At 46.4% G+C, this 26,109-nt stretch overlaps 1 protein-coding gene across 7 annotated transcripts in view; it reads right to left on the reverse strand.

The window, feature by feature from the left end:
- Nucleotides 1-26,109, reverse strand: part of LOC123764307 (uncharacterized) — a 275,355-nt gene that overhangs the window by 24,138 nt on the left and 225,108 nt on the right. The window contains exon 1 of one of the 7 annotated variants that reach the window (XM_069316083.1): nucleotides 4,681-4,989. The exons of 1 other annotated variant lie outside the window; for it this stretch is intronic. In XM_069316083.1, coding sequence (XP_069172184.1) covers nucleotides 4,681-4,891 — 211 coding nt within the window. In that variant the 5' untranslated portion in view covers nucleotides 4,892-4,989. Of the gene's footprint in view, nucleotides 1-2,434; nucleotides 2,929-4,680; nucleotides 4,990-26,109 lie in introns of those variants that run through there. 5 more of the 7 variants (XM_069316078.1, XM_069316079.1, XM_069316077.1 and 2 more) reach the window with 5 other exon arrangements.

Here is a 26,109-nt window from a genome sequence, read left to right on the forward strand (position 1 = left end):
CTAGTGGGGGGTGAGGTATTCATCCTCTCCCCCTTCACACACCAAGCCTCAGGTGGCTATGATGAGGAAGAGAACGAATTGGGGATAATTGCAGAGTGGTTAAATGGGAAGAGAATATGAAGGGATAGATGGAGGGAAGGAGAGACGAGGGGCCTGGTTCTTATTCACCACCGACGAAGACCATTACTACACTAGACTAATTGGTTGCGGTTGGAACAATACAGTAATTAGGGCAAATGGTTATGATGCTAAAAAGGATATTAATGAAAAACCATTAATCTTGGATCAGCTATACGGAATTAAACTCGATCAACGTGTATTGTGAGTTACCAATCTCTTACAGAATAAATAACGCGAGGCACAGTTTTATTAACCTCGACTAACGGTCATGATGCAACTGAAAAGATGAAAAAAATCGAAATGGTTAAGTCCTTTCTCCTGTAATTAGCTATTTAATAGCCTAACACTACTCAACACGACACTGTTACCTTATACTGAGTCACAAGCAACTGCAAATCTTCCAGAGATCACCAAACATCACACTTTCGTTTTCTGCTTGTAAATTCTTTCACTCGATAGATCTTTAAATTACTCTAGGGCTATCCCATTTCAATGATTGTTCACATTCTCTCTCTCTCTCTCTCTCTGTAAACACGCCTGTCCTGATACACCCTAAAATCTTACACTATATAAACAAAAGCCGCCATGATTGAAGAAAGATGTACAGGTTTCACAAGTGGCTGCGTAAATACTTGATTAACCCTGACCCCTGTCACTATGTGCGCATGTTTGCGTTGATGTACGCGCAGCTGTAACCAACGTTACTCTCATTAATTGATTGCAGTAGGTTCTGTATACACATTAGCAATGCTGATGCGAATGGAGACATTAGGCTATAAATTTACATCTGCCATTAACAGGTGCAGAGATGTGTATATATACATGTAATTATGTGTAAATGTATGCACATATGTATACACTTATGTGCACATGTATGCACTCACTTGTACATGTATATACTAATGTGCAAAACGAAAACCAGTCATATATTATATGCAATACTGTGCATAGTTATTTACAAGATGTACGCGAAAATATTGATGTACACATAGCCACACTTTGGTGGGCAACGAGGCATGATAGAGCAACGATGAATGATAGAGCTACGAGACGTGATAGAGCTACACTGCGTGGAAGTGCAACGAGACATGATAGGGCAACGAAACAATAGAGCAACGAGGCATAATAAAGCAGCAGCACATATAAACACCGAGAGGCCCAGCGATCAAGGAACTGGCCCAGTATTTATCAAACACTGCTTTCTGTGTCCACTAACGAAACCTTTATACCTTTCCTCCATCATGGTGGCTGTGTTTACATTTATTAAACAGTTTACGAGGTTGGAAGCTTTACAAGATTATTATGGTTGTAAACAACATCGTGGTGTTTCAGAATGGCAAATCAAAATACGAGGAGGGGGGGGGGTGAACGGCTTCCACGTGAGGCTACTGACATATAATTCTCGCAAAAAGTGTTTGTGCCAATGGCCGTCTCTCTTTTGTGTGTGTGTGTGTAGTTACTCACCTAGTTGTGCTTGCGGGGGTTGAGCTCTGGCTCTTTGGTCCTGCCTCTCAACTGTCAATCAACTGGTGTACAGATTCCTGAGCCTACTGGGCTCTATCATATCTACATTTGAAACCGTGTATAGAGTCTGCCTCCACCACATCACTTCCTAATCCATTCGTGTGTGTGTGTGTGTGTGTGTGTGTGTGTGTGTGTGTGTGTGTGTGTGTGTGTGTGTGTGTGTGTGTACTCACCTAGTTGTGTTTGCGGGGGTTGAACTCTGGTTCTTTGGTCCCGCCTCTCAACCGTCAATCAACAGGTGTACAGATTCCTGAGCCTATTGGGCTCTATCATATCTACACTTGAAACTGTGTATGGAGTCAGCCTCCACCACATCACTTTTTAATGCATTCCATTTGTCAACCACTCTGACACTAAAAAAGTTCTTTCTAATATCTCTGTGGCTCATTTGGGCGCTCAGTTTCCACCTGTGTCCCCTTGTGCGTGTGCCCCTTGTGTTAAACAGCCTGTCTTTATCTACCCTATCAATTCCCTTGAGAATCTTGAATGTAGTGATCATGTCCCCCCTAACTCTTCTGTCTTCCAGCGAAGTGAGGTTCAATTCCCGCAGTCTCTCCTCGTAGCTCATACCTCTCAGCTCGGGTACAAGTCTGGTGGCAAATCTTTGAACCTTTTCCAGTTTAGTCTTATCCTTGACTAGATATGGACACCATGCTGGGGCTGCATACTCCAGAATTGGCCTGTGTGTGTGTGTGTGTGTGTGTGTGTGTGTGTGTGCTGGTTAACTAGGTCTACCAACTACCTATACATGTGTAACTAGGCCTACCAATTAAGAGGGCCCCAGAATTACCACCTGGTCGTTTGGCGTCGACGACAGCGGAAGGTGTGATGGAGGAGAGTAAGAGCCAGATAGGCACCACCAACAGCCTATGTTCCCCTTCCATAACGCTGGTAGGCCTAGTTCCGCCTTCCCGATCTTATACTTTCCTTTATCTTCTAGCATCACACTTGAAGATTCATGCAATGTCTTAAAACACACTTAAAAGACTCACGTATTGTTTCATCACACTTGAGTAATGTCACTTATCTTACAGATATATTTCCCTATTCTCACTACCGTTATTATTTTCATTTTAGATGTTAATCGGCTTTTCTTCTCATTTTGGCTTTCATTTAACTGTTAATCGTTTGTAAATTGCGCCTCGTGTCTTGTAAGAGTGAGGCATAATAGAGTGCGTTTTTATAATGCACTCGAGTGATGTATATATGAGTGGTGGCGCCCTAGGGTATGGGGAGTGTGAGGAGTTGAGGAGCAGCACGGCATCTCCCGACAACAGCCAGAGTGACACTGGCCTCACTGGGGCACGGGAAGCCCCTTGGCGAGGGCTGCGGGGTCCAACGTTTCTGTCACGGCCGCCACGTCTCTGAGGACCACTCACAGGATGGCTGTGTGATCCTCTCACAGGATGAGTTTATGATCCTTTCACAGGATGAGTATGTGGTTCATTCACATGATGAGCATGTGGTCCACTCACATGATGAGTATGTGGTCCACTAACATGATGGAGTACATCCACTCACAGGATGTTGATCATGGGGTCCACTTACTAGATAGCTACGGGATGCACAATACATAAACTAAACTATTACAATCAATATTTAAGTGTGTTCCGAAACACACAGCGTAGTGCCCGTCAAGTGGAGACACGGTGAGTTAAGTGTGGCCAAGACACGTACCTATTTACGCCCTTGTACGTGGCCTCTCGCTGGCCACGGAGATTATCCACGTTAATATGACCTGGAATGTGTCTTGAGTTGGATAACCCCCTAAATCTCCAGTACAAAGTTGGTATTGAGAATGTTCAAACATTTGAATTAGTTGAGGTACACCTTGAGGTGGTCCTCGAGGTTTTAGGGGGTTTTCCTCTCCACAAGGTGTGGGTGCCCTGGGGCATGGGTTGCCACAGTGGGTGGCTGAGGCCTCGACACTCCCGGATAGAGCGCCGCGCTGGGCTCACAAGGCGGTGGGCACATTCTTAGCTAGCTAGCCTCCCCTACCACCCTTCCTTGGGAGGGGGGGGACGTGTGGCCTCCATGCTTCTACACGACTACGCACACGACGTACGCGACCACACACACACACACACACACGACGTACACGTCGTAAGCCTCACCATTCGTACACGAAAGTTCGTTTTTATATTAATTAGTGTTTCCGGACACAGGATTGCAGCAGGCCGTCAGGCCTCCACAAAAGTCAAATTAGCAGTAAAAAACTTTCCAGAAAACCTTACACGTAACGGGAATGCCATTTAGCGCCAGAAGTCATCAAGCACTTACTGGAATACACAATGTGTCAACTTTGTGAAAGATAAAACATACACTCCCTTGAACATTATATTGCAGAAGGTCCCATATAGACTGACTTTCGCCCTCCTGGGCTGAGGTATGCTGAACTCTGTAACTACTATATGAGTACTGGAACACCTGATGATATATTGGACTTGTACCCTAGATTGACTATGTAATGCATTAGTTGTACAATGTTTGTGATGTAACCATAACCTGAGCTTGTAAAGGCACCCTAATCAACTTCAGTGGTTAGGTGCTTAATAACACACTAGTTTATATAGCAGCAGCTTTGCTATATAACAACTTTGATTAACTCTCAAAGTAGGTGAGATATAAAAGTATGTAAGTATGTATGTGTATATGTATATATATGTATATATATATATATTATATAAATATATATAATATATATATATAATATATATATATATATATATATATATATATATATATATATATATATATATATATATATATATATATATATATATATGTGTGTGTGTGTGTATATGAATATATGTATTTGTATACAGGATATGTGGAAGCTGGTCAGAATTGCATTTCACCTTTGTAAACACATATTAATGACATTATGTAAAAAGACAAATTGAACACTTTATGTTGGGCAGACGTAAATCTGTGTATTTATGTATTTCTGTATGTAGGTTAGATTAGCATTTTATAAGAACTATAATCACCTTCTGTGGTTGATTGTTCAATAAAACACTGAACTATATATCTCACCCTGTCCATGGAGGTCAGAAGAAAATGTATATATGCTGGTTAGCATTGTAAATGTGCGGCCACGTTTGTGGTAGAAAATGTAAATAAAATCGCCATGATTGAGGAAAGATGTATAGGTTTCGTAAGTAAATCTTTCATGAATCTTGGTCCAGTTTACGAGCTTGTGAAGGCTGCGAGGTGGTTCTGGGTCAAAGGTTACACAGGCCAGCATATTACGGGAATATCTGCTGGACGGGAGCCTTGCAGAGATGCCTGGCCTTAAAGCAGTGATTCTGACGTTGTCCTTGATGGCATCCCTTCCAAACCTCGGGCCATCCTCACGCGTCTAAGAACTCTCCACGCACTCCCAGCAAGACCAAGACAGGGAGTGTACACACCAGAGAACACTAGCACGTCGCTGTGAGTGAGCCGTGAGGGTCAACACCAGCCCTCCACAAGGACCTGGTGGGCGGGACACGCCCTCACTCACAACACACTCCGCCACACAACGCTGCCTCGCCAAGAGCGCCAAACTAGCTCGCTGCCGCTCCTGTCGTGTTTATACTTCTCGCCTGCCTGGGGTCCAGGGCAGGGTATGGTGCCCCTCGTGCTGTGGGCATACCAGGCCTGCCTGCCTGTGGCCCAGGAGGGTGTCCAGGGCAGGGTATGGTGCCCCTCTTGCTGTGGGCATACCAGGCCTGCCTGCCTGGTATACCCACAGCACGAGGCCCGTAGCACCGCCAGGAGGCCCGTAGCCCCACCAGGAGACCCGTAGCACCACCAGGAGACCCGTAGCATCACCAGGAGGCCCATAGCACCACCAGGAGGCCCGTAGCACCACCAGGAGACCCATAGCACCACCCGGAGACCCGTAGCACCACCAGGAGACCCGTAGCACCGCCAGATCACAATGGAACAGGTAATGTCAATTCCAACAGCCTCACAAGCAACATACAATGGAAAACATAATATATAATTAGACTCTAAATCATAGGTCATGCAAGCAGCAGTGTGAGGCGGCATTAATCATGCAGCCCGTCCTCATAAATAAAGGCCAAGTGCTCGTTAATCCTCCCGCCAAACACCCTGTTTGTAAATGAAAAAAATATTTCACACACAACCTGTCCTCAGGCTGGACTCGGACGTGCCGCTGCTGACCACAAAGATATATTCGTCCGTGTTCATTTACCGTGGGCTCAAAATCGTTTATTTATTTCTCATATACAGATTAACGTTATTATATATTTGACTTTAATATATGGTTAGGCGTGTGTTTGTAAAAGTAAGGGAGTGAGTGCGTGTGTTTGTAAGTGTAAGGGAGCGAGTGAGTGTGTGTGTAAGTGAAAGGGAGCGAATAATTGCTACAAACTATAGATTATTGTTCTTTTGATCCCCCAAAAATCTGCAGCCAGAGTATATTAGTAGCTTTGTGTATGCTAGCCACGGCGGCCATAATATTCTGCAGGTGTGCTCTCACCGCCACACTGCCACAGTGGAGGGCTAGTGAGTAATAGTCTCCTGGAGGTATTACCCAACCGTTACTACTTGGCTGCAAGCTTAGGCTCTCTACACTTACCCACACATACATTTAACCATGAGTATGTTTATGTGCGTCGTATGTGTACAACTGTGTAGAACACAGAGAAGATTCAAGCGTTCGGGAAGAGGCTACATGTTATTTTTTTTCGTTTTATTTGTAAAACAAAGTAATTACAGCATAAAAGGTACCGAAACACACAAAAAACGAGCACAAACTCCACGCCACACATTAACAAACACCATAATACAGAAATGCAACATAGAACATACACAGGAACATCTCACAGAAAAACACAGAATAACAAGGAACACAATAACAATAACACATATAACATGGCGCACAGAGCAATATAACATAAAAGTGAAAACAACAGAACAATAAAAAATTACATAGGGACAAACAAGAAAACAAAAAATTCCCACTACCCAATCAGGGCGTGCCAATGGTAGACAGTAACGACAAATATGTACAAAAGAAAACACAATGAAGCCTAAGGTAAAAACAGAAAAAAATATTATACAACGGAAATCAAACATAAAACACACGCATCATGTGTTAACCCACACAACAGTGGACACCATACCACAGAACCAGAACACACACATGAAACACAGCACAGACGAAAGAATACAAGCTACACTGTACACAGAAATAAAACAATATATCACCACCAATGGGAAAAAAGAATGAAAGATACATAACCGATAACACCGAAAGCAGAACATAGTATATATAACATAGTATATATAACATAGTATAAATAACATAGTATAAATAACATAGTAACATAACACAGTAATATATAACATGGGAAATAAAATACAGGAAATATAACTCATTGAAACACAACACAATACACATAAACAGATAACCCGCACCACCCATACGGGGCGTGCCAACAGGAAACATAGAGGGAAAACACATAACACAAGACAGCAAATACATAATGACTGTGAGTACAAGCATACAAATTTCGCATCAACGGAACACACACGGCGGCTGCATGTTATTGTGGGCCGAGGAGGCTCGAAGCTGGTGCATGAGGCTACAGCTGTAGCAGACTGTCGCAGCCAACACTACTATATTTTTTAATAGTCACAACTTATCCATAAAACTTTTGTGATTGACATTCATACTTTTATGGTGCTTCGGAGCTCATAAATTGTTAAATAAATGTAAACAAAGCCGCCGAAGATTTAAAAAAAAAAAAGATGTACAGGTTCCTAATTATTTGCGTAACTGCATGATGAATTGGGCTGTAATCAGCATGTAAGCAGGTTCAGAATTCTTTGAAATTTGAACCCTGTTAGTAGGAAGTTTGGGAGGGGGGGTGTGATGTGCCAATGAGAAAATTCGATCAATTATGACGTTATTTCTAGTAGCCAATGGCAGGCCTCAAATTTTTACCAAAAAGCCCGGGAGGCGACACTGAGGTTGGTGACAACCGCCGCCATTATCGAACAGTCGTATTTGACCAGTTACCGGATAGTGTGACTGTGCGCTAAGAGGAACACGGTAGTACGGACACCGGTTATTTGACTCGTCATATATGGATTCTTTGCAGTACGTCAATAGGAACGTGGAGCTCCAGGACGTAAAGTGTCTTCTCAACGCGACGGAAACTGTGAATGATCGGAGAAGACTCAACGCTGGAGATATCCGGCTCGACGCTCAAGATATCCGGCTCGACGCTTATGAAGAGGTAAGATTTACAAAGGTGTTGTGTGAAGAGTCAAACATTTTGTGACTTTATTTGGGGAGTTGTAACGAATTTGGTGGTTGGTGATGAGTGGCGGGGGGCCATCACCCCTGCCCCCCCCCCTCGCTTTTTTCAACCATGGAAAATTCAAACCAAATATTGACAAAATTACCCCACGGGAATGTAGAGCAACGTAGTCCATGGGTGGTGTTGTTGACCGCCACCCCTTCCGTCCCCCATCACACACCCTTCGTCAGCCCCATCACCCCCCTCTCCACCTGGGTGGGAAGGGGGTAGGGTGTCTCCCACCTGGGTGAACTTAGTCGTTCCAATGGCTCATAATAGAGTGGCATCTCTTTATAATTACTTTATGATAAATATATGTTTAATTTATGATCTCTATTATTTTCGTTGGTTTTTCTGTTTGAGAATGTGTTTAATGCTGAAAACAGCATGCATATTGTGCACTTGTTTGGTAAACTAAAAAATATGTAAGGTAATTATGAGGAGAACCGGCTAAGCCAATACGATAGCACTTGGATGGGATATGACAGGGACCTGGGATAGGGTAGAGGGATGGCATGAGGCCTCATCACTTGGAGGCTGGAGCATTGGGAATTTTTTTTTTTTTTTTTTTTTTTTTTGAGATATATACAAGAGTTGTTACATTCTTGTACAGCCACTAGTACGCGTAGCGTTTCGGGCAGGTCCCTGGAATACGATCCCCTGCCGCGAAGAATCGTTGAATTGAACACTGACCTGGAAGAAGTAGATCGTCGCTCTACGGACCAGTTCAAGTAGAACAAATAGTTCACGCACTCGGCTCGTTCGTTTAGGTCTACTGTCTGTATCCGACGCACATTTAACGGTGTGTGGTTAAGTTGAACTGAAGACCATTCGACTGAACTGGTTTTATATCTGTGAAAACCGTATACAGTATAGGGTTTGGTTAGGAAGATTTAGCTTAGGTTTAGCAGTTAAGTTGGCTTGTATTGGGTTAGGTTAGATTGGATGCTATTTAACCCCTTGGGACATTAAGATGAATGTCCCAAGGGGTTAATATGAATGTCCCAAGGGGTTAATATGAATGCCAAGATGAATGCCAAGAATGTAATCCCAAGATGAATGTGAATTACATAAATGAATATAAATGTTAATCAGGCTCTCTGCTTCACTTCTCGTACATATACTGCCACTTCCCAAATGAGTCACCGTGGCGAAGTGGTAACACACTCGCCTGATATTTCACGAACGCTGTAGCCTGGATTCGTATCCTGGCCTGGGAGGATTGACTGGGCGCCAATCCTTAATTGTAGCCTCTGTTCACCCAGCAGTGAATGGATACCTGGTTGTTAAACGATTTGTCGGGTCGTATTCTGGGGAAAATTAGAATTAAGGACCTGACCAAAACGTTATGCGTCCTAGTGACTGTACAAGAATGTAAGAACTCTTGTATATATAAATAAGTAACTCGAGAACATTTACTATTCTACCCTCTGACCCCCTCAGCTTGAGCTGCATACTGATGGCCCAGTTCTAACAAAGTTATCTGGGGCCGGGAAGCTCACCGAGCAGTTTTCCTCGCCATCAATAGGCTGTATAGAGCATGTGTAATTAGGCACCTGTCATGCTAGTATGCAAATGTGGTCAATATCTAATTTGATCAGGCACGTGTAGGGACGCCTTGAATACTTAGGCGAGATGTTAGGCTATGATTTGAGACCATGGAGGCATTGCTTCTATGTAGACGCCGCGGCATTCCTTGCACACGATGTAACTAAGACGCTATTACGTCTTAGAACGTCAATTAACGTTGTTACGTATTATGTTGAATCTTGTTGGGTAGGGCCGGATTTAGGCATGATCTAAGCATGATCAATGCTAGTGCTTGCCCTTCTAGGTCCGGGGGCTGGGGGTCCGCGCCATCTGGCCTAGCGGTTGAGGTTAGTTACCCCACGCAAAGAGTTTAGAAAATGAAAAATAGTATTCAAGGAAATGCTGAAGACTAAATAAAAATTAATTCAAATAAATATACTTTTAAATGATGTAAAATGTTTATTTTATTAAATCATTTTGTATATTATAAATTTAAACAAGACTCGATAGAAAAAAATTATTTTTTATTATAATTTTAGTTTTTATTATATAATGTATTCGAATTTGTAGAATTTAATAAATAAATTTACAGTACAACGTGAAAAAACTCTGTATCTGCTCATTACATTCAATGCTAAAATTTTAGACGCCCTTTAGATCGAAACGATCTTTAGGGTGGTAATAAAACTATATTAGGAATTAATTATGCAAAGTACGCCGCGTCTATTTCTGTATAACGAAGTAAATTTAGTTGCATATAAATATTGGTAAGTCTTTCTTGAAGTATATGTTATCGAATTCTATTTTAATTGTTTTTCTTCACTTGACAAGTTGGAAAATTAAGTCTCCAAAGTTTATTTTAAAATTTATTATGACCTGAAGGTAAAAAATGCATATCTTAACCCTTGTCAACATTATCAGAGGCAAAGTTCTAGTGGACACAAGGTGATTGATGAGGATTAAGCGGGGCCAGGCACTGTAGCCTACTAAAGCCTCCAATTTTTGTAAATCGTTTATAGGTAAATAAGAATAACATTCAGTTTTTTTTTTAAAGATCTTGTTCTGTACTACTGAAACACTTGTTCACTAAGAATTGTAATGTATAATTGCCTTGTAAAACTTATGTACATGTAATTTATATTGTGTTTTCTTAAAGATAAAAAAAAAATTACATTCGAACTTGTTCTTAAACAAAGCCTCGTGCTCTATACACTCCCTGCGCTCAGTACACGTCCAGCAAGGGCGGAGCGGTGTTGTCTCTCTTCCCCATAACCATTATAATTGTGTATTCTACCGGTGTCCGGAACGCTGGTCTTAATCTCATCCAAATTCCCTTTGCTGGTGGCATCCTGCTGCTGCTCTGTTGCACCAGATCAACAGTCCTGCACATGTTGCTGCAAGCCACACTGCCTGGCATGGAAGGATGTCTCCCTCCCCATTGTAGCATCTTGGAGTTCGTAATATATTGCAGAAAAGAAGATCGAAAATGATGACATTTTGACCCAAAGTTATATTGCTGTGTTATTTCTGTAATGAGCTGTTTGCAGAGAGGCAATGTTGTCCTCTGATGGTGTGTGGTGGTGGGGACCCTGCTCCTGCTTCATCCCCCCCCCCTCCCTCCTGCTGGTTCCCCCTCCCTCCTGTTGCTTCCTCCTCCCCCCCCCCCCCCCTCCTGTTGCTGCTTCCACCACCCCTCCTTCTCCTGTTATTTTTCCCTCCTGCTGCTGCTGTGTAAACGCGTCTATATTTGGCCCACTTGTGTCGTTCACATTCACGGCAGGTACACTAGGGCAGGTGAAGAGCAGCCCAGGCTAATATGCTCTTATAACGAGACCATATTATAGGGAGAATGTTAGGGGGGGGAGAGAGACTGGGGCAGGAGACGGGATAGTCAGGTAAAGCAAAGGATTTGGGAAACCACTTACGACACCTGTGCATCTTTCTTTGATAACTTTGGGTTTATTTACATTTAATAAATAGGTTACGAACTTGGAAATTTCACAACCCAAGTTTGTTGTGGTTATTAACAACCACGTTGTGCTTCGGAGCTCATAAGCTGTTTTATGAAGCCGCCATAATTGAGGAAAGATGTACATGTGTCGTATATGGTTGTGTAAACATTTGATGAATCATGGCCCTGGACTTGATGACGCACTGTACGGTAGGGTAAAGGTGTATCGTGATTGCTTCAACGTGACACACACACACACACACACACACACGAACGTCTCGCGAGAATGCCGAGCACTGAATCTTCAACTTTGGAGAAATGTGGAGTAAAACTCACTACCAGTAACAAGGCTTGCTCGCATTAATATATCTTCGGTGAATAAGAATTACTTCCACTAATAAAGCTCTTTTCTGTGAATGAAGCTTGCTACCACGGATGAAGCCACAGGTCGCATCCTTTGCCTCTGTATTGTAATATTGTGTTACAGAGCTTCAAAAGCCTTCGTGGTAGAGGACCTGTGGATGTCTAACATCTTAACTCCTGGGGATTAGCACTCAGCGTGCGCTTAACCTTACCTCAGGTACCCTGCTGAGGTACCAGGTGGACGGCCGGCCCACACACACACACACACACACACACACACACACACACACACACACACACACACACACACACACACACACACACACACACTGGTCACTACTAGAGCAACAGGTAATGGTGTTTTGCCAGACTGTCTTGCCTCGCTCAACATGATCATTGGCCTCACCAGACCCCTGTGGTGACCCTTCACCAAGGTCTGAGATTTGTGCACCAACGCTTATTAGTTTCTTTTTTTTTTACACAGGAGGGTACAGGAGCAGACGACTGCTGACTCCTGTTAGCTGGCTGAGAGCTTTCCCTTCCCATAGCTCATGGTAAGCCTTACCCTACTAGTTTTACACACAGGAGGGTACAGGAGCAGACGACGGTTGACTCCTGTTAGCAGGCTGAGAGCTTTCCCTTCCCATAGCTCATGGTAAGCCTTACCCTACTAGTTTTACACACAGGAGGGTACAGGAGCCGACGACTGCTGACTCCTGTTAGCTGGCTGAGAGCTTTCCCTTCCCATAGCTCATGGTAAGCCTTACCCTACTAGTTTTCCCTGGAACACGACCCGCTGATCGTTAACAACCATGTCCCAAATTACTGCTGGGTGAATAAGGGCGAACAGTTAAAGACTGGCGCCCGGGCAATCCGCCCTGGTTAGAACTCGAACCTAGAAGACATCGCTCTCGGGGCGATTGTGCTACCACTTCGCCACCAGGCACTTATGGTGGTTTCTTAGGCTTGTTAGGGTGATCGGGGTACCTTCAGCGCACGGCTGGTCATTTCCGAGCATGTCTGCTCACTGCCAGGTAACTAGCGGCATCGGGTCTAAGGAAGCGTTGCCCAAACGTTTCGACTCGACCGAGAATCAAACCCAGTCCCGATTCGCCGACACGGAGGACACGTTTGGTGGCCGAGACATGTGGCTCCCTCTGAGACCACCGGAGATGAACACAATACCATCATCAACACTGAATAAGATAGAGATAAACAGATACATAAAACAGTGTGGGCGAAAGATTAAATCGGAGCTCATTCAGGACGATAAAGCAGACGGGGAGAGACAGAACGCCAGGCAGAGACGGAGAGGGAGAGACGGGGAGGGAGATAAGAGACGGGCAGGCAGAAACGGGGGGGAGAGACGACATGAAATATTAGGTTAAAGAGGCGAAACGGATGAATGAAGACTTTTAAGTTTTACACATAAAAAGACAATGTACAAGATAATTCCCAGATAGTCTACATTGGGGGATCGAGCTTAGGAACAGTAGAGGCGCGAGGGTCCCCGGAACGCTGTAGGGACCGACGCACCTGCCCTACACTCCCCGCTGGAGGGCGAGTCTTCAGGTACTGTGTAGGGGTTGGTGCTTGCCTTTCATAAGCACTTGGTGTGGTGAGGACTCCCAGGGTGTCTTTCCGGAGTTTAAAGGTGTTTGGTGCTGTAGAGGAAGCAGTGTGTGGTGGTCCCGAGCGTCATACTGAGGGACCTACGAAGCTGGTCTCTTCTTTGTCCGTCGGGGAGATCTTCGCAGGGAAGCGGAGTGCGGAGTTTTGGACTGGCTGGATCTTCACTCTGAGGAATGACTGCGAGAGTTTGGACTCTCTACACAAGGAGCTGCATGGTCGTAACATCATTATTTAAGGATGTGATGGTTCACAAACGTGAGGTATCCACCATACTGCCCGCTCTCTTGACTTGCCACTCCGTCAGACAATCCAACCTCCTAACTTAACCAGAAACGTATGAACCCAAGACACCTCCCTGACCTATCGAGTCAGAGGCATTGAGAACGTGGATATTTGTGAGCTGTTGCATTTGTAACGGTTACGATAATGTTATAAATGCACGACCCGTCCGGCGCACGCCCCGTCCGGCGCACGACCCGTCCGGCGCACGCCCCGTCCGGCGCACGACCCGTCCGGCGCACGACCCGTCCGGCGCACGCCCCGTCCGGCGCACGCCCCGTCCGGCGCACGCCCCGTCCGGCGCACGCCCCGTCCGGCGCACGACCCGTCCGGCGCACATCGCCCAGAACAAAGCCCCGACATAAGGACCACACAGGGGGCACAACACGACCAGTGCACGTCACGTGGTGCAGCTCCCGGCCCCCTGCCCATGTTAGTATAACATAAACATGGACACCGGGCACAGGGGCACCGGGCACAGGGGCACCGGGCACAGGAATGCCCACAATGTCACTCCGCGTTTTGAAATGAAGCCACAGCTGTGGTTGGCGTTAAATGGTAATCTTGTGTTTTTTTTAATATTAGTTTTCATCTCCACAAAGTTACATTCCTGCGATACTTTGCTTTTGTATGTTTGTGTAAATTGCTTTCAGTGGTCCTTAATATTTCTTTGTATTATACAGGTTGTAGTTAGGTATTAAAGTTGTTTTGTTTTAATTAGGAAGAGTTGGTGCGTTGGCAGTTGAAAGATTTGTGGGTATGGGTGGGTATGGGCGGGTATGGGCGGGTATGGGCGGAGAGTGGGAGAAGGTGGGGAGTGTGTGTGGGTGAGAATTAGTGTCAGGAAGCAGGGAGTGTGAGAGGAGGCAGGCGGGGAGGGTGTGTGTGTGTACTCATCTACTTGAACTCACCTATTTGTGTCTGCAGGATCGAGCATTGACTCTTGGATCCCGCCTTTCGAGCATCGGTTGTTTACAGCAATGACTATGGTCCTATTTCCCTATCATACATAGTTTTAAAATTATGAATAGAATTGGCTTCCACAACCTGCTCCTTAAGTTCATTCCATTTTTCCACTACTCTCACGCTAAAAGCAGCCCGTGACAACTGACTAACTCCCAGGTACCTATTTACGCATAGGTAACAGGGGCATAGGTAACAGGGGCATAGGTAACAGGGGCATAGGGTGAAAGAAACTCTGCCCATCGTTTCTCACCGGCGCCCGGGATCGAACCCGGGACCACAGGATCACGTGCCCAGCATGCTGTCCGCTCGGCCGCCTGTGTGTGTGTGTGTGTGTGTACTCACCTAGTTGTACTCACCTAGTTGTGCTTGCGGGGGTTGAGCTCTGGCTCTTTGGTCCCGCCTCTCAACCGTCAATCAACAGGTTTACAGGTTCCTGAGCCTACTGGGCTCTATCATATCTACACTTCAAACTGTGTATGGAGTCAGCCTCCATCACATCACTTCCTAATGCATTCCATTTGTTAACCACTCTGACACTAAAAAAGTTCTTTCTAATATCTCTGTGGCTCATTTGAGCACTCAGTTTTCAGTGTGAGTGTGAGAGAGGAAGCAGGCGGGGGGGGGAGTGTGTGAGTGTGAGAGAGGAGGCAGGCGGGGGGAGTGTGTGAGAGAGGAAGCAGGCGGGGGGAGTGTGTGAGTGCGAGAGAGGAGGCAGGCGGGGGGGGGGGGGGAGTGTGTGAGTGTGAGAGAGGAGGCAGGCGGGGGGGGGGAGTGTGTGAGTGTGAGAGAGGAGGCAGGCGGGGGGGGAGTGTGTGAGTGTGAGAGGAGGCAGGCGGGGGGGGGGAGTGTGTGAGTGTGAGAGAGGAGGCAGGCGGGGGGGGAAGTGTGTGAGTGTGAGAGAGGAGGCAGGCGGGGGGAGTGTGTGAGTGTGAGAGAGGAGGCAGGCGGGGGGGGGGGAGTGTGTGAGTGAGAGAGAGGAGGCAGGCGGGGGGGGGGGAGTGTGTGAGTGTGAGAGAGGAGGCAGGCGGGGGGGGGGGAGTGTGTGAGTGTGAGAGAGGAGGCAGGCGGGGGGGAGTGTGTGAGTGTGAGAGAGGAGGCAGGCGGGGGGGGGGGGAGTGTGTGAGTGTGAGAGAGGAGGCAGGCGGGGGGGGGGGGAGTGTGTGAGTGTGAGAGAGGAGGCAGGCGGGGGGGGGGAGTGTGTGAGTGTGAGAGAGGAGGCAGGCGGGGGGGGGAGTGTGTGAGTGTGAGAGAGGAGGCAGGCGGGGGGGGGGGAGTGTGTGAGTGTGAGAGAGGAGGCAGGCGGGGGGGGAATGTGTGAGTGTGAGAGAGGAAGCAGGCGGGGGGAGTGTGTGAGTGTGAGAGAGGAGGCAGGCGGGGGGGGAATGTGTGAGTGTGAGAGAGGAAGCAGGCGGGGGGAGTGTGTGAGTGTGAGAGAGGAGGCAGGCGGGGGGGAGTGTGTGAGTGTGAGAGAGGAGGCAGGCGGGGGGGAGTGTGTGAGTGTGAGAGAGGAAGCAGGCGGGGGGAGTGTGTGAGTGTGAGAGAGGAGGCAGGCGGGGGGGGGGGGAGTGTGTGAGTGTGAGAGAGGAGGCAGGCGGGGGGGGGGGAGTGTGTGAGTGTGAGAGAGGAGGCAGGCAGGGGGGGGGGAGTGTGTGAGTGTGAGAGAGGAGGCAGGCGGGGGGGAGTGTGTGAGTGTGAGAGAGGAGGCAGGCGGGGGGGGGGGAGTGTGTGAGTGTGAGAGAGGAGGCAGGCGGGGGGGGGGAGTGTGTGAGTGTGAGAGAGGAGGCAGGCAGGGGGGGGGGAGTGTGTGAGTGTGAGAGAGGAGGCAGGCGGGGGGGAGTGTGTGAGTGTGAGAGAGGAGGCAGGCGGGGGGGGGGAGTGTGTGAGTGTGAGAGAGGAGGCAGGCGGGGGGGGGGGGGAGTGTGTGAGTGTGAGAGAGGAGGCAGGCGGGAGGCAGGGAGCATAAACTGCACATGAATATGGTCAGCAACAAGGTAGAGTGAAAAGACTAATGAATACATTTGCATGCCATTTATATTATCATTCCCCAGTACCACTGTACATACACCTGGTCTTGTGAAGTGCTGGTTGCTGCTGGGGATGACTGCTGGAGGGCGGTGGTGCTTCTTATATGTTGCATAATGTATTGTGAATGATGCATGTACCATTCATATTTTTTTCCTATTTTAAATATATATATATATATATATTGTGACGATAATCTCCTTCAAGAGATTGAGCCTGCTCTTCCCTCCAAAATTACGTCTTCACAATTATATAAAAAGACTATGGAAGAAATGTCCAACAACGACAACGACACCAGCACCAGCAAGGCTTGCCAGGGTGAGCAGAAACGTATGCAACCAGCCACCTGTTCGAACTCCAACCACCAAACTACCCGTTGATCGCTACGGCTCCGCTGATTGGTCGCCGGTCTGGCTGCACCTGCACTCGCCCCCCAATACTACCTGATGTCTGGGGTCGCCCCAACATCAGTCCTCAGAATGTTCCGTGCTTTCGTAGCCAGCACTCCTCCCAGCTAGACGTTAGCGTGTACTGAGAGAGGTGGTGGCTTTAAGCCAATATTCCAGCACCTCCCACTTAACTTTTGTGTTGCACTTCTTGTTATTTTGCCTTAACGTAACTTTTCATTGTGTCATTTAAGTATTCTTATTATTTTGATTCATTGATTTTATTATACATATTTGTTTGTCCATTATTTTCATGTTTTGATTTATTTAACGTAATTAAAATTTCATTGTTAAAGTTTACTTGTGTTTTGTGTGTCTTCTCCTTACCTTACCACAGACGAAGTTCCAGTTTTTCTATTTTTTTTTATAACTATGTGACGAGGCCATACCCCTAGCCTTAAACAGCCGAACACCAACGCGTTACCGTCACAAGTTTTATGGGGGCCTGTCCTAGGAGCTTCACTCAGGTACTGGTGCTAAGTGGTAATTTATGGTAAGCGTATTTAACTTTGTTAACGTAGCTTTACTATTTTTCATTCAATTTCATTTTTTATAAGGTGCGGTGTATTGTGCATTACGAGAGTAACATATAGTGAAGGTGAGACAACTTTGGATTACGTGGTGACTGTAGGCCTCAGTCATACTCTTAATTGGTCATCTCTCCCTCCTTGTTATTACTCGTATTTACCATCTATGTCCCTTGAATATTTCTCATTCTGACAGATCATCATATTGGTACCCTGGTACTGTGGTCTGCCCCGGGTCAAGAGTACCCAATCTTCTGCAATCTGACTGTAGGAGGACAAAGAGGGCCATAGTTCCTCTAGCTCGAACTTTAGTTGCTGAATTGGGACCTCAGCAGCAGTTCTCGTCACCAGTTGACACCTCGCACCCCTACACGTCAGTCAGAGATGATGATACATACAACGGTAGGGAATTAGCTTATTTTTTCAGAGCACAAAAGTTCGCTAATTCTGTAAGTATCATATTAAATTCAGTAGGAAAAACTTGCTTTATGTCCTATAGAGACTTGGCAAGGTATGCCTACATCCTTGGACTACCAATTTTACTTTTGAAGCATTTAACTGTTTCATTTGTTTTCGAAACTTTGTTTCATTTGTTAGTAGGATTTTCTTGCCCTTATTCTCTTACATGAGTACCGGGTACAAGATTTCCTGCGCCCTTGATTTAATTTAATCATTTAATATCTTTCACTTAACGTTAATTGTTAAAGATCACACAGGATAGGTACCAGTTGCCACGTTGTCCTGTTTCTGACATTTCATTATTGAACATTCGTGTACCTTTATTTGCTAATTTCACCATGTTTCGTCTCCAAACTTTCCGTGCAAATCCAGCAGGTGAAATAGGGACTTTAAGTCGTGCCAAGAGGACTGAACTACAAACTCTTGCACATGAGTATCAACTAGAAGTTCCCTACCAAGCCAACAAAAATGACCTACACAACCTGTTGCTGGATTACTATTTAGAGCAAGGTAAGATAGACTCTGAAACTCATGAAACTTACTATATTGCAGATAAAACTGATTTGGCAACGCTGAAACTCAAACTAGAGCTGGCCAAGATTGAACGTGAGCAGCAAAGGGAAGCCCTCGAACAACAAGAACGAGCAGCTGCCATACGAAGAGAAGAACAAGAACGCGGACTCGCCCTCCAGGAACGTGAGGTTGCCCTACTCCAGGAGCGGGAACGAGTACAGCTTGAAACACTCCAGGAGCGGGAACGAGTACAGCTTGAAACCAAACGACGAGAGTTGGAGATGCAACGCGAACATGACAAACAACAAGCGACTCTGGCTCTAGAGTGTCGTCAACGTGAAATCGCCTTGGAAACTTCACACTTCACTCAACGCCAACAAGCTACTGCCAATCTTCCCGTCAGTTTTAATATATCACATGCAAGTAAGTTAATGCCATCCTTTGTAGAAGCAGAAGTTGATGTGTTCTTTACCACCTTTGAAACCCTTGCTAATCAACTCAGTTGGCCTGTCGACCAATGGGCCACACTTCTCAGAGTCCATCTTACAGGTAGAGCTGCAGTCACACTCAGTACTTTGGCGTCTGAGAATGACTACTACACTCTGAAACAAGCAGTGTTGGACGCCTACCTCCTCTCTACTGAAAGTTATAGAAGGAAATTCCGTGACCACCTGAAGGCAAGTACCACTACCTTCCTCGAGTTTGCTAACACGAAACGGAGGTATTTCATGAAATGGCTGGAAGCAGCACATGTCTCTACTTTTACAGAACTCGTCAACCTGATGCTTGTTGAAGAATTCTTGAGACGTGTGCCGCCTCCTGTCCGCCTCTACTTAGCAGATAAAGAAGAAACCGACTACCTGAAGTGTGCTAAGTCGGCTGACACTTACAGCCTCATCCACCGGCTGACACCTGAACCATCCTCCAGTAAGAAGTCGTGGTACAGTTACGAGAAGGTGAGCCCCGATCAAGCTGGTTCACAACTGTACTGCAAGTATTGTAGACTCTATGGACATACCATAGACAAGTGTGGTAAGTCTCAATACAAGGGAACCACTGACCAACAACGACCCAAACCAACTCCTCCTAAGTCCGGTAAGCCTGTGATGAATGTTGGTGTTGATGTTAATGATCTTTCTCTTTTCAGTAACCACCTGTATACTGGAACTGTCTCTGCCAACGGTTCAAATCCGGAGGGACGTTTCAAATTGAAGATCTTGAGGGACACAGCGGCTCTACAATCAATCATCTTGAAGTCGGCTGTGCCCAACATAGTCTACACCGGGGAAACAGTCTTCATCACTGACCTCACTGCTACTACTCCATACCCTCTCGCCAGAGTCCACCTGGATTGTCCCTACGTGAACGGGGAAGTCCAAGTCGCCGTCAGGGAAAAGCCTTTTCCCATGCCTGGAGTGCAACTTCTCCTAGGCAACGACTTGGCAGAAGACCTGCAACCGACCAACCTGATCGTCATGGACAAACCCCAGGTGTGTAACTCTGTGCCAATAAATCCTATTCTCGAGTATGTTCCAGCAGAGGTTCAAGAGAGTGATGAAGTTTCTCCTCCGGTTCTCGTGACCACCCGTGCACAAGCCGCACGTCCACAGCCAGCTGACTCTACTGCCACCGCTGTCCCTCAAGACCCTCAGAAACTACCCCCGCATCTGACCAAGTTGGAGTTCCGTAAGTTGCAGAGGGAAGATCTTACTTTAACACCATTGTTTTTCCAGGCTGAGACTCAACCCGACAGTATTCCTGGGTTCTTCCTAGAGAACGACTTGCTCTACCGCAGATATAGACCCAGTAAACTGAAGGAGGAGGACGATTGGGCCAACATCGAACAACTTGTGATTCCCACCAGCCTGCGGCCCACTATTCTACACCTGGCCCATGGAGCATTCTCCCACTACGGCTTCAACAAGACTTACCATGGGATTCGCCAAGACTACTACTGGCCAGGTATGGTAAACAACGTCAAACAGTACGTAAAACAGTGTCATACATGTCAGATGGCAGGCAAACCGAACGTCTCCATTCCCAGAGCACCACTGATTCCCATACAGGTGCCTGCGGAACCTTTCCACAGACTCATAATAGACTGTGTTGGTCCTTTACCTCGGACCAGTTCAGGTAACGCCTACATCCTAACCATCCTGTGTCCTACCACCAGATTTCCCATAGCAGTTCCAGTGAAGAACATCACGGCTGCTACGGTTATCAAACATCTATTGAAGATCTTCACTCAATACGGATTTCCCAGGGAGATTCAAAGTGACTGTGGCACCAACTTCACCAGTGATCTCTTCAAAAGGACACTGGAGGAGTTCAACATCAAACAGGTATTGTCCAGCCCCTATCATCCTGCTTCACAGGGTTCTCTTGAACGTAGTCATCAGACCATCAAAGCACTCTTGAAAAAGTTTTGTAGTGAAACCTCAAAGGATTGGGATAAGCAGATTGACCTAATAATGTGTATTTTCAGAAGTCTCCCCAATGAGTCCCTAGGAGTATCTCCTTATGAGATGCTCTACGGCCGTAAGTGCCGTACTCCCCTTAAGGCTTTCAAAGACTCTCTCAGAGATGCCACCTTCAGTGAGCATCAGAATGTGCCCCAGTTTCTTCAAAACCTTCAGCACATTCTAGAGAGAGTCCACCGCTTTGCCCATGATAATCTATTGAAAGCCCAGGTGAGAATGAAGACTCATTACGACCAGACCAGCAAAGTAAGAAAATTCAAGCCGGGAGACTTCGTCCTTGCTTATTTCCCTATCCCAGGTTCACCTTTACAAAACAGATTTTCAGGACCCTACTGCGTCAAAGAGTGCAGGAATAATAATAATTATGTGATAGAGACTCCAGATAGGCGGCGGAAGACCCAGCTGTGCCACGTCAACCTCCTGAAGCAATATAATGGTACTCCTCCCACTGTCTTGATTAATTGTTCTACCTTCACAGAACCCTACATCCACAGTGAGACCATCCCGACTTCTTCTCCCGAAAGCACTGACAAGGAGTCGGCGCTTTCTAATTCCAAAATCCTTAATGATCTTCCCAAATGCTTTCAGGATAATAATCGTGCTCCTATGCCCTCTTCTAATTCCACTCTCACCTCGTCAGATAAGCCCTTCATCCTCCATGTCGACGCCAATGGTACCGACGTGGGTGGTGTCGTGATGCAGCAACGAGGCGAGAAGAATTCACCTGTCAGCAACTACTGCTACAAGGAACGACGGAACAATTGGCAAGGAGCTACTCTTCCTCATCCTGAAGCTTCAGCACTTCACTCCACACCTGAAAAGTGCTCGGTCCACCATCAATACGGACCACACCACCCTACACCTCCTGCAGCACGCCCACTTCTCATCTCAACGTCTTCTACTATGGGCTTGCTAACTGCAGAAATTCAACCTGGAGACACGCTATACCAAGAGTCTGACAACATCTTAGCCCATGATCTCTCCAGAGTTTATGAAGTAGAAGCAACTCCATCCATTACCCCACCACATAACGACGTACTTCTTCCAGAACCGCAGGCTTCGGGGGAGAGTTGTGACGATAATCTCCTTCAAGAGATTGAGCCTGCTCTTCCCTCCAAAATTACGTCTTCACAATTATATAAAAAGACTATGGAAGAAATGTCCAACAACGACAACGACACCAGCACCAGCAAGGCTTGCCAGGGTGAGCAGAAACGTATGCAACCAGCCACCTGTTCGAACTCCAACCACCAAACTACCCGTTGATCGCTACGGCTCCGCTGATTGGTCGCCGGTCTGGCTGCACCTGCACTCGCCCCCCAATACTACCTGATGTCTGGGGTCGCCCCAACATCAGTCCTCAGAATGTTCCGTGCTTTCGTAGCCAGCACTCCTCCCAGCTAGACTCTAGAGTGTACTGAGAGAGGTGGTGGCTTTAAGCCAATATTCCAGCACCTCCCACTTACCTTTGTGTTGCACTTCTTGTTATTTTGCCTTAACGTAACTTTTCATTGTGTCATTTAAGTATTCTTATTATTTTGATTGATTTTATTATACATATTTGTTTGTGCATTATTTTCATGTTTTGATTTATTTAACGTAATTAAAATTTCATTGTTAAAGTTTACTTGTGTTTTGTGTGTCTTCTCCTTACCTTACCACAGACGAAGTTCCAGTTTTTCTATTTTTTTTTATAACTATGTGACGAGGCCATACCCCTAGCCTTAAACAGCCGAACACCAACGCGTTACCGTCACAATATATATATATATATATATATATATATATATATATATATATATATATATATATATATATATATATATATAATAAACCGGTAAATATAGCTCGACGGGAGTTTCCCATGAGAGAATCATATCTCTCACATTTACTGCCAATTATTTACACTGGAATAAGGTCTATGAAGTTAATATTCACAAAGAATTGGTTTACTCTCCAGCAACTACTGACCTGGTGTCACCGCTGCCAGTCTCACTGAGACAACCTCATTACAGCAATTGGGATTTGGAATTTTTTTTTTGTCCTTGATATACAGAGATGAATAGTTGTGGCGCTCTCAGATGGAAGATCCGTAATTCACTCTTGTGCTCTTCGATGGCGACACATACTTCATTCTTTTGCTCTGAGACTGAAATATATAGTTTGTTCTTCCGCTGAGAGAAGTAGAGCAGCGGGGTATTCTTCTGGCAAGATAGGAAGTGAGAGAGATTCCTATGCTGCCAATGGGTTGACTGAGGTCAAGTGTTCTGCTGAGAGAAGTACGGACAGAAAGACAGTAAAAAAACTGCTATACATGACAGCGACCCAAGACTGCGACTAACAGGAGAGCTTGGTCACTCTCCCCCACACCGGTCAGGTCACGACCAAGACCAGGAACTCCCTCTGTGTACAGTAATGTTGGCCGTCACCGTCGCCCTCTCCTGCAGCACACACGTACTGTACAACCCCTTCACCGCTGAGCTTATGAGTACACCAACCCCAGGTGTGCAACAGGTGTAGCATGTGTGTAGTGTGATCTGTCTGCACTACTCCCCCCTCCCCGTCCCCACCCTCTCCCCCCCGAGCTGCCAACCGGTGTACTTCTGTAATGTGTTCATTTCGGCAAATGTATTCAGGTTGAGGAGGGCGACCGCTTAAGCGTCTATCGGGGCCCGGAGGTCAGCTGTGATGCTCGGCTTTGTTCTGCCGCTCTTATGGTAATGGGAGGAGGGAGGGCTTAGGGCTGGAAGATTGAGGGATAGGGAGGGCTCAGACCCAGAAGATTGAGGGATAGGGAGGGCTCAGGGCTGGAAGATTGAGGGATAGAGAGGGCTCAGGGCCGGAAGACTGAGGGCTCAGGGCTGGAAAGATAGGACAGGTGGAGCCCAACAGTTACCTGTCCAGTGTCTAACTTCACTGTCAGTGTTCCATAGACAGGAGGTGAGGGTTTGACTCGTGTGTTGGGTCTCAGCAGTGTTTTACGTGTGAATTACATCATCTTCAGCCGTGTTAAATCTCATTTGTAGTCTGGTTTTGGTTTCTAACTCTTCATGGTGTTGGTCAGTGTTCCAATGCTCCTCTAACTCTGAATTGTGATAGATAATAATAATTCATGGCGTTGTGGGACAGAGACCCAGTGTATATATACATTGTTTGTATGTATGTATATATACATACACACTAATATATATATGAATATATATAATTAAATATGTATAATTATGGGTCCCGGTATTACAGTCGGGTTCGTTCTCGACTCGCAAAGAAGAAATCCAGGTTCGTATCCCGGGCGGGCAGCCCGATATACATAACCAAATACATAATACATAAACAAAGACCCCAAAGTCCATTCCATCGACCCGCCAAACCCCCTGTTTATGAATGAAAAACGGTTTATACACGACTCGCAACTGATGACGTCCGAACATTTCCGGAACAAGTGCTTCACTGATGCCTTTTGTTCGAACTACAACGCTGTAAATGCTTCACTCGCTTCTCTGGCGGAGGTTCGGACACACAGGCTGTGTGGTCGCCTACCGACGATACCGGTGATAACTTATCAACTAACACGGCCCACCAGCCAATTAACTGTTCTGTGATACGAAAAAATCCCTGAAATCCCAACCTCCTGGCCCCCCCCCCCCCACCACCACGCCCAGTACCTCCAGAGACCTGCGGTGCATAGTTTCGGACGACCACAAGAACCGAAACTCTGCCTTTATGAAAGAGCGCCATCAGTGTGTAACCCTTTGTACCTGATTAGATAAGTTTTCTTTCATCCTAAACTTTACGTAACGATCACGTGGAGGTCACAGCTGCGTCGAGGGCTCCTGGTGGCGCGTCTGGTAATTGCCGTTTCAATACAACCCAAGAAAAAATTCACTGATATCTTTGTCGGCGACGGAAGGGTCTTTCCTACCTTATAGGACGCGGTCAGTGAAGCGGAGCGCAGCTTGTCTCAGCCTTGTTCCATACACACAGGAGGGTACAGACGACTGCTGACTCCTGTTAGCAGGCTGAGAGCTTTCCCTTCCTATTGCTCATGGTAAGCCTTACCGAACTAGTTTTTACGCACAGGAAGGTACAGGAGCGGACGACTGCTGACTCCTGTCAGGAGGCCGAGAGCTTTCCCTTCCTACAGCTAAGTACTCTGTACTGTGCCTGCACTACTGACCTTCAACCCTCCTACACATCACCCCATGTTCTCTACCCCACGGCACCTACACGTCACCAGTCTTGAGGAAGTGTTGACAAGCTAATGAGACAGTTAGACCTGTGCCTAAGGATCCCCTTGTCTTGCGAGGCTCTGGGCTCCGCTCATCCCGTCTTCACTTGACCCTGTAGGCCCTGTCATCCATGAAATACAAGGGTATACAAGTTGAGTCTAGTCTCCGTACCCACCATGCCAAGTGTGGCCTTCTATAAGGGGATTTCAATGCACATGATGATGATCTCTCAAGCTGTAGGTATTAGTGTTGATCTCTATACAAATTTGTCGTCGACAGAGAACAAAATCACTGAATAATAAATTATTAAATCTTCCTTACTGTCGATGACAAAATGGACTAAGAATAACTTAGTCATGAGTAGTGAGGCGAACCTTGAGTGGTCTGTGTGGCTCGTCCAGGCGGCTCCAGCACCTCACCGCTCACCAAGAAAGCCATTCACCTGTCTTCTACACTAATTAATTAATGCAGCAGTGTCTTCACATTGAGGAGTCGGCCTGAGTCGTGGCTCAGGCCGACTCCTGGAGTCACCAGGGCAAGGTAGACGGCGCCAACGGGGAACAAGGCACTTACAAGGTTATCAGTGACAGCTGACGACGCGTGACATTGCATATTTACAGCAGTTATGTCTGTCAGTGGTAACCTGTTTTGTCTCGCTGCGTGGTGCAGCGGGGGACCTGCAGCTAGTGGCCTCGCCGTGCCTCCGACCTCCTCGGGGACACCCGCACCTCAACACTACCTCATGACCACC

This window comes from Procambarus clarkii, chromosome 82 (assembly GCF_040958095.1).
Source record: "Procambarus clarkii isolate CNS0578487 chromosome 82, FALCON_Pclarkii_2.0, whole genome shotgun sequence".
Lineage (NCBI taxonomy): Eukaryota > Metazoa > Arthropoda > Malacostraca > Decapoda > Cambaridae > Procambarus > Procambarus clarkii.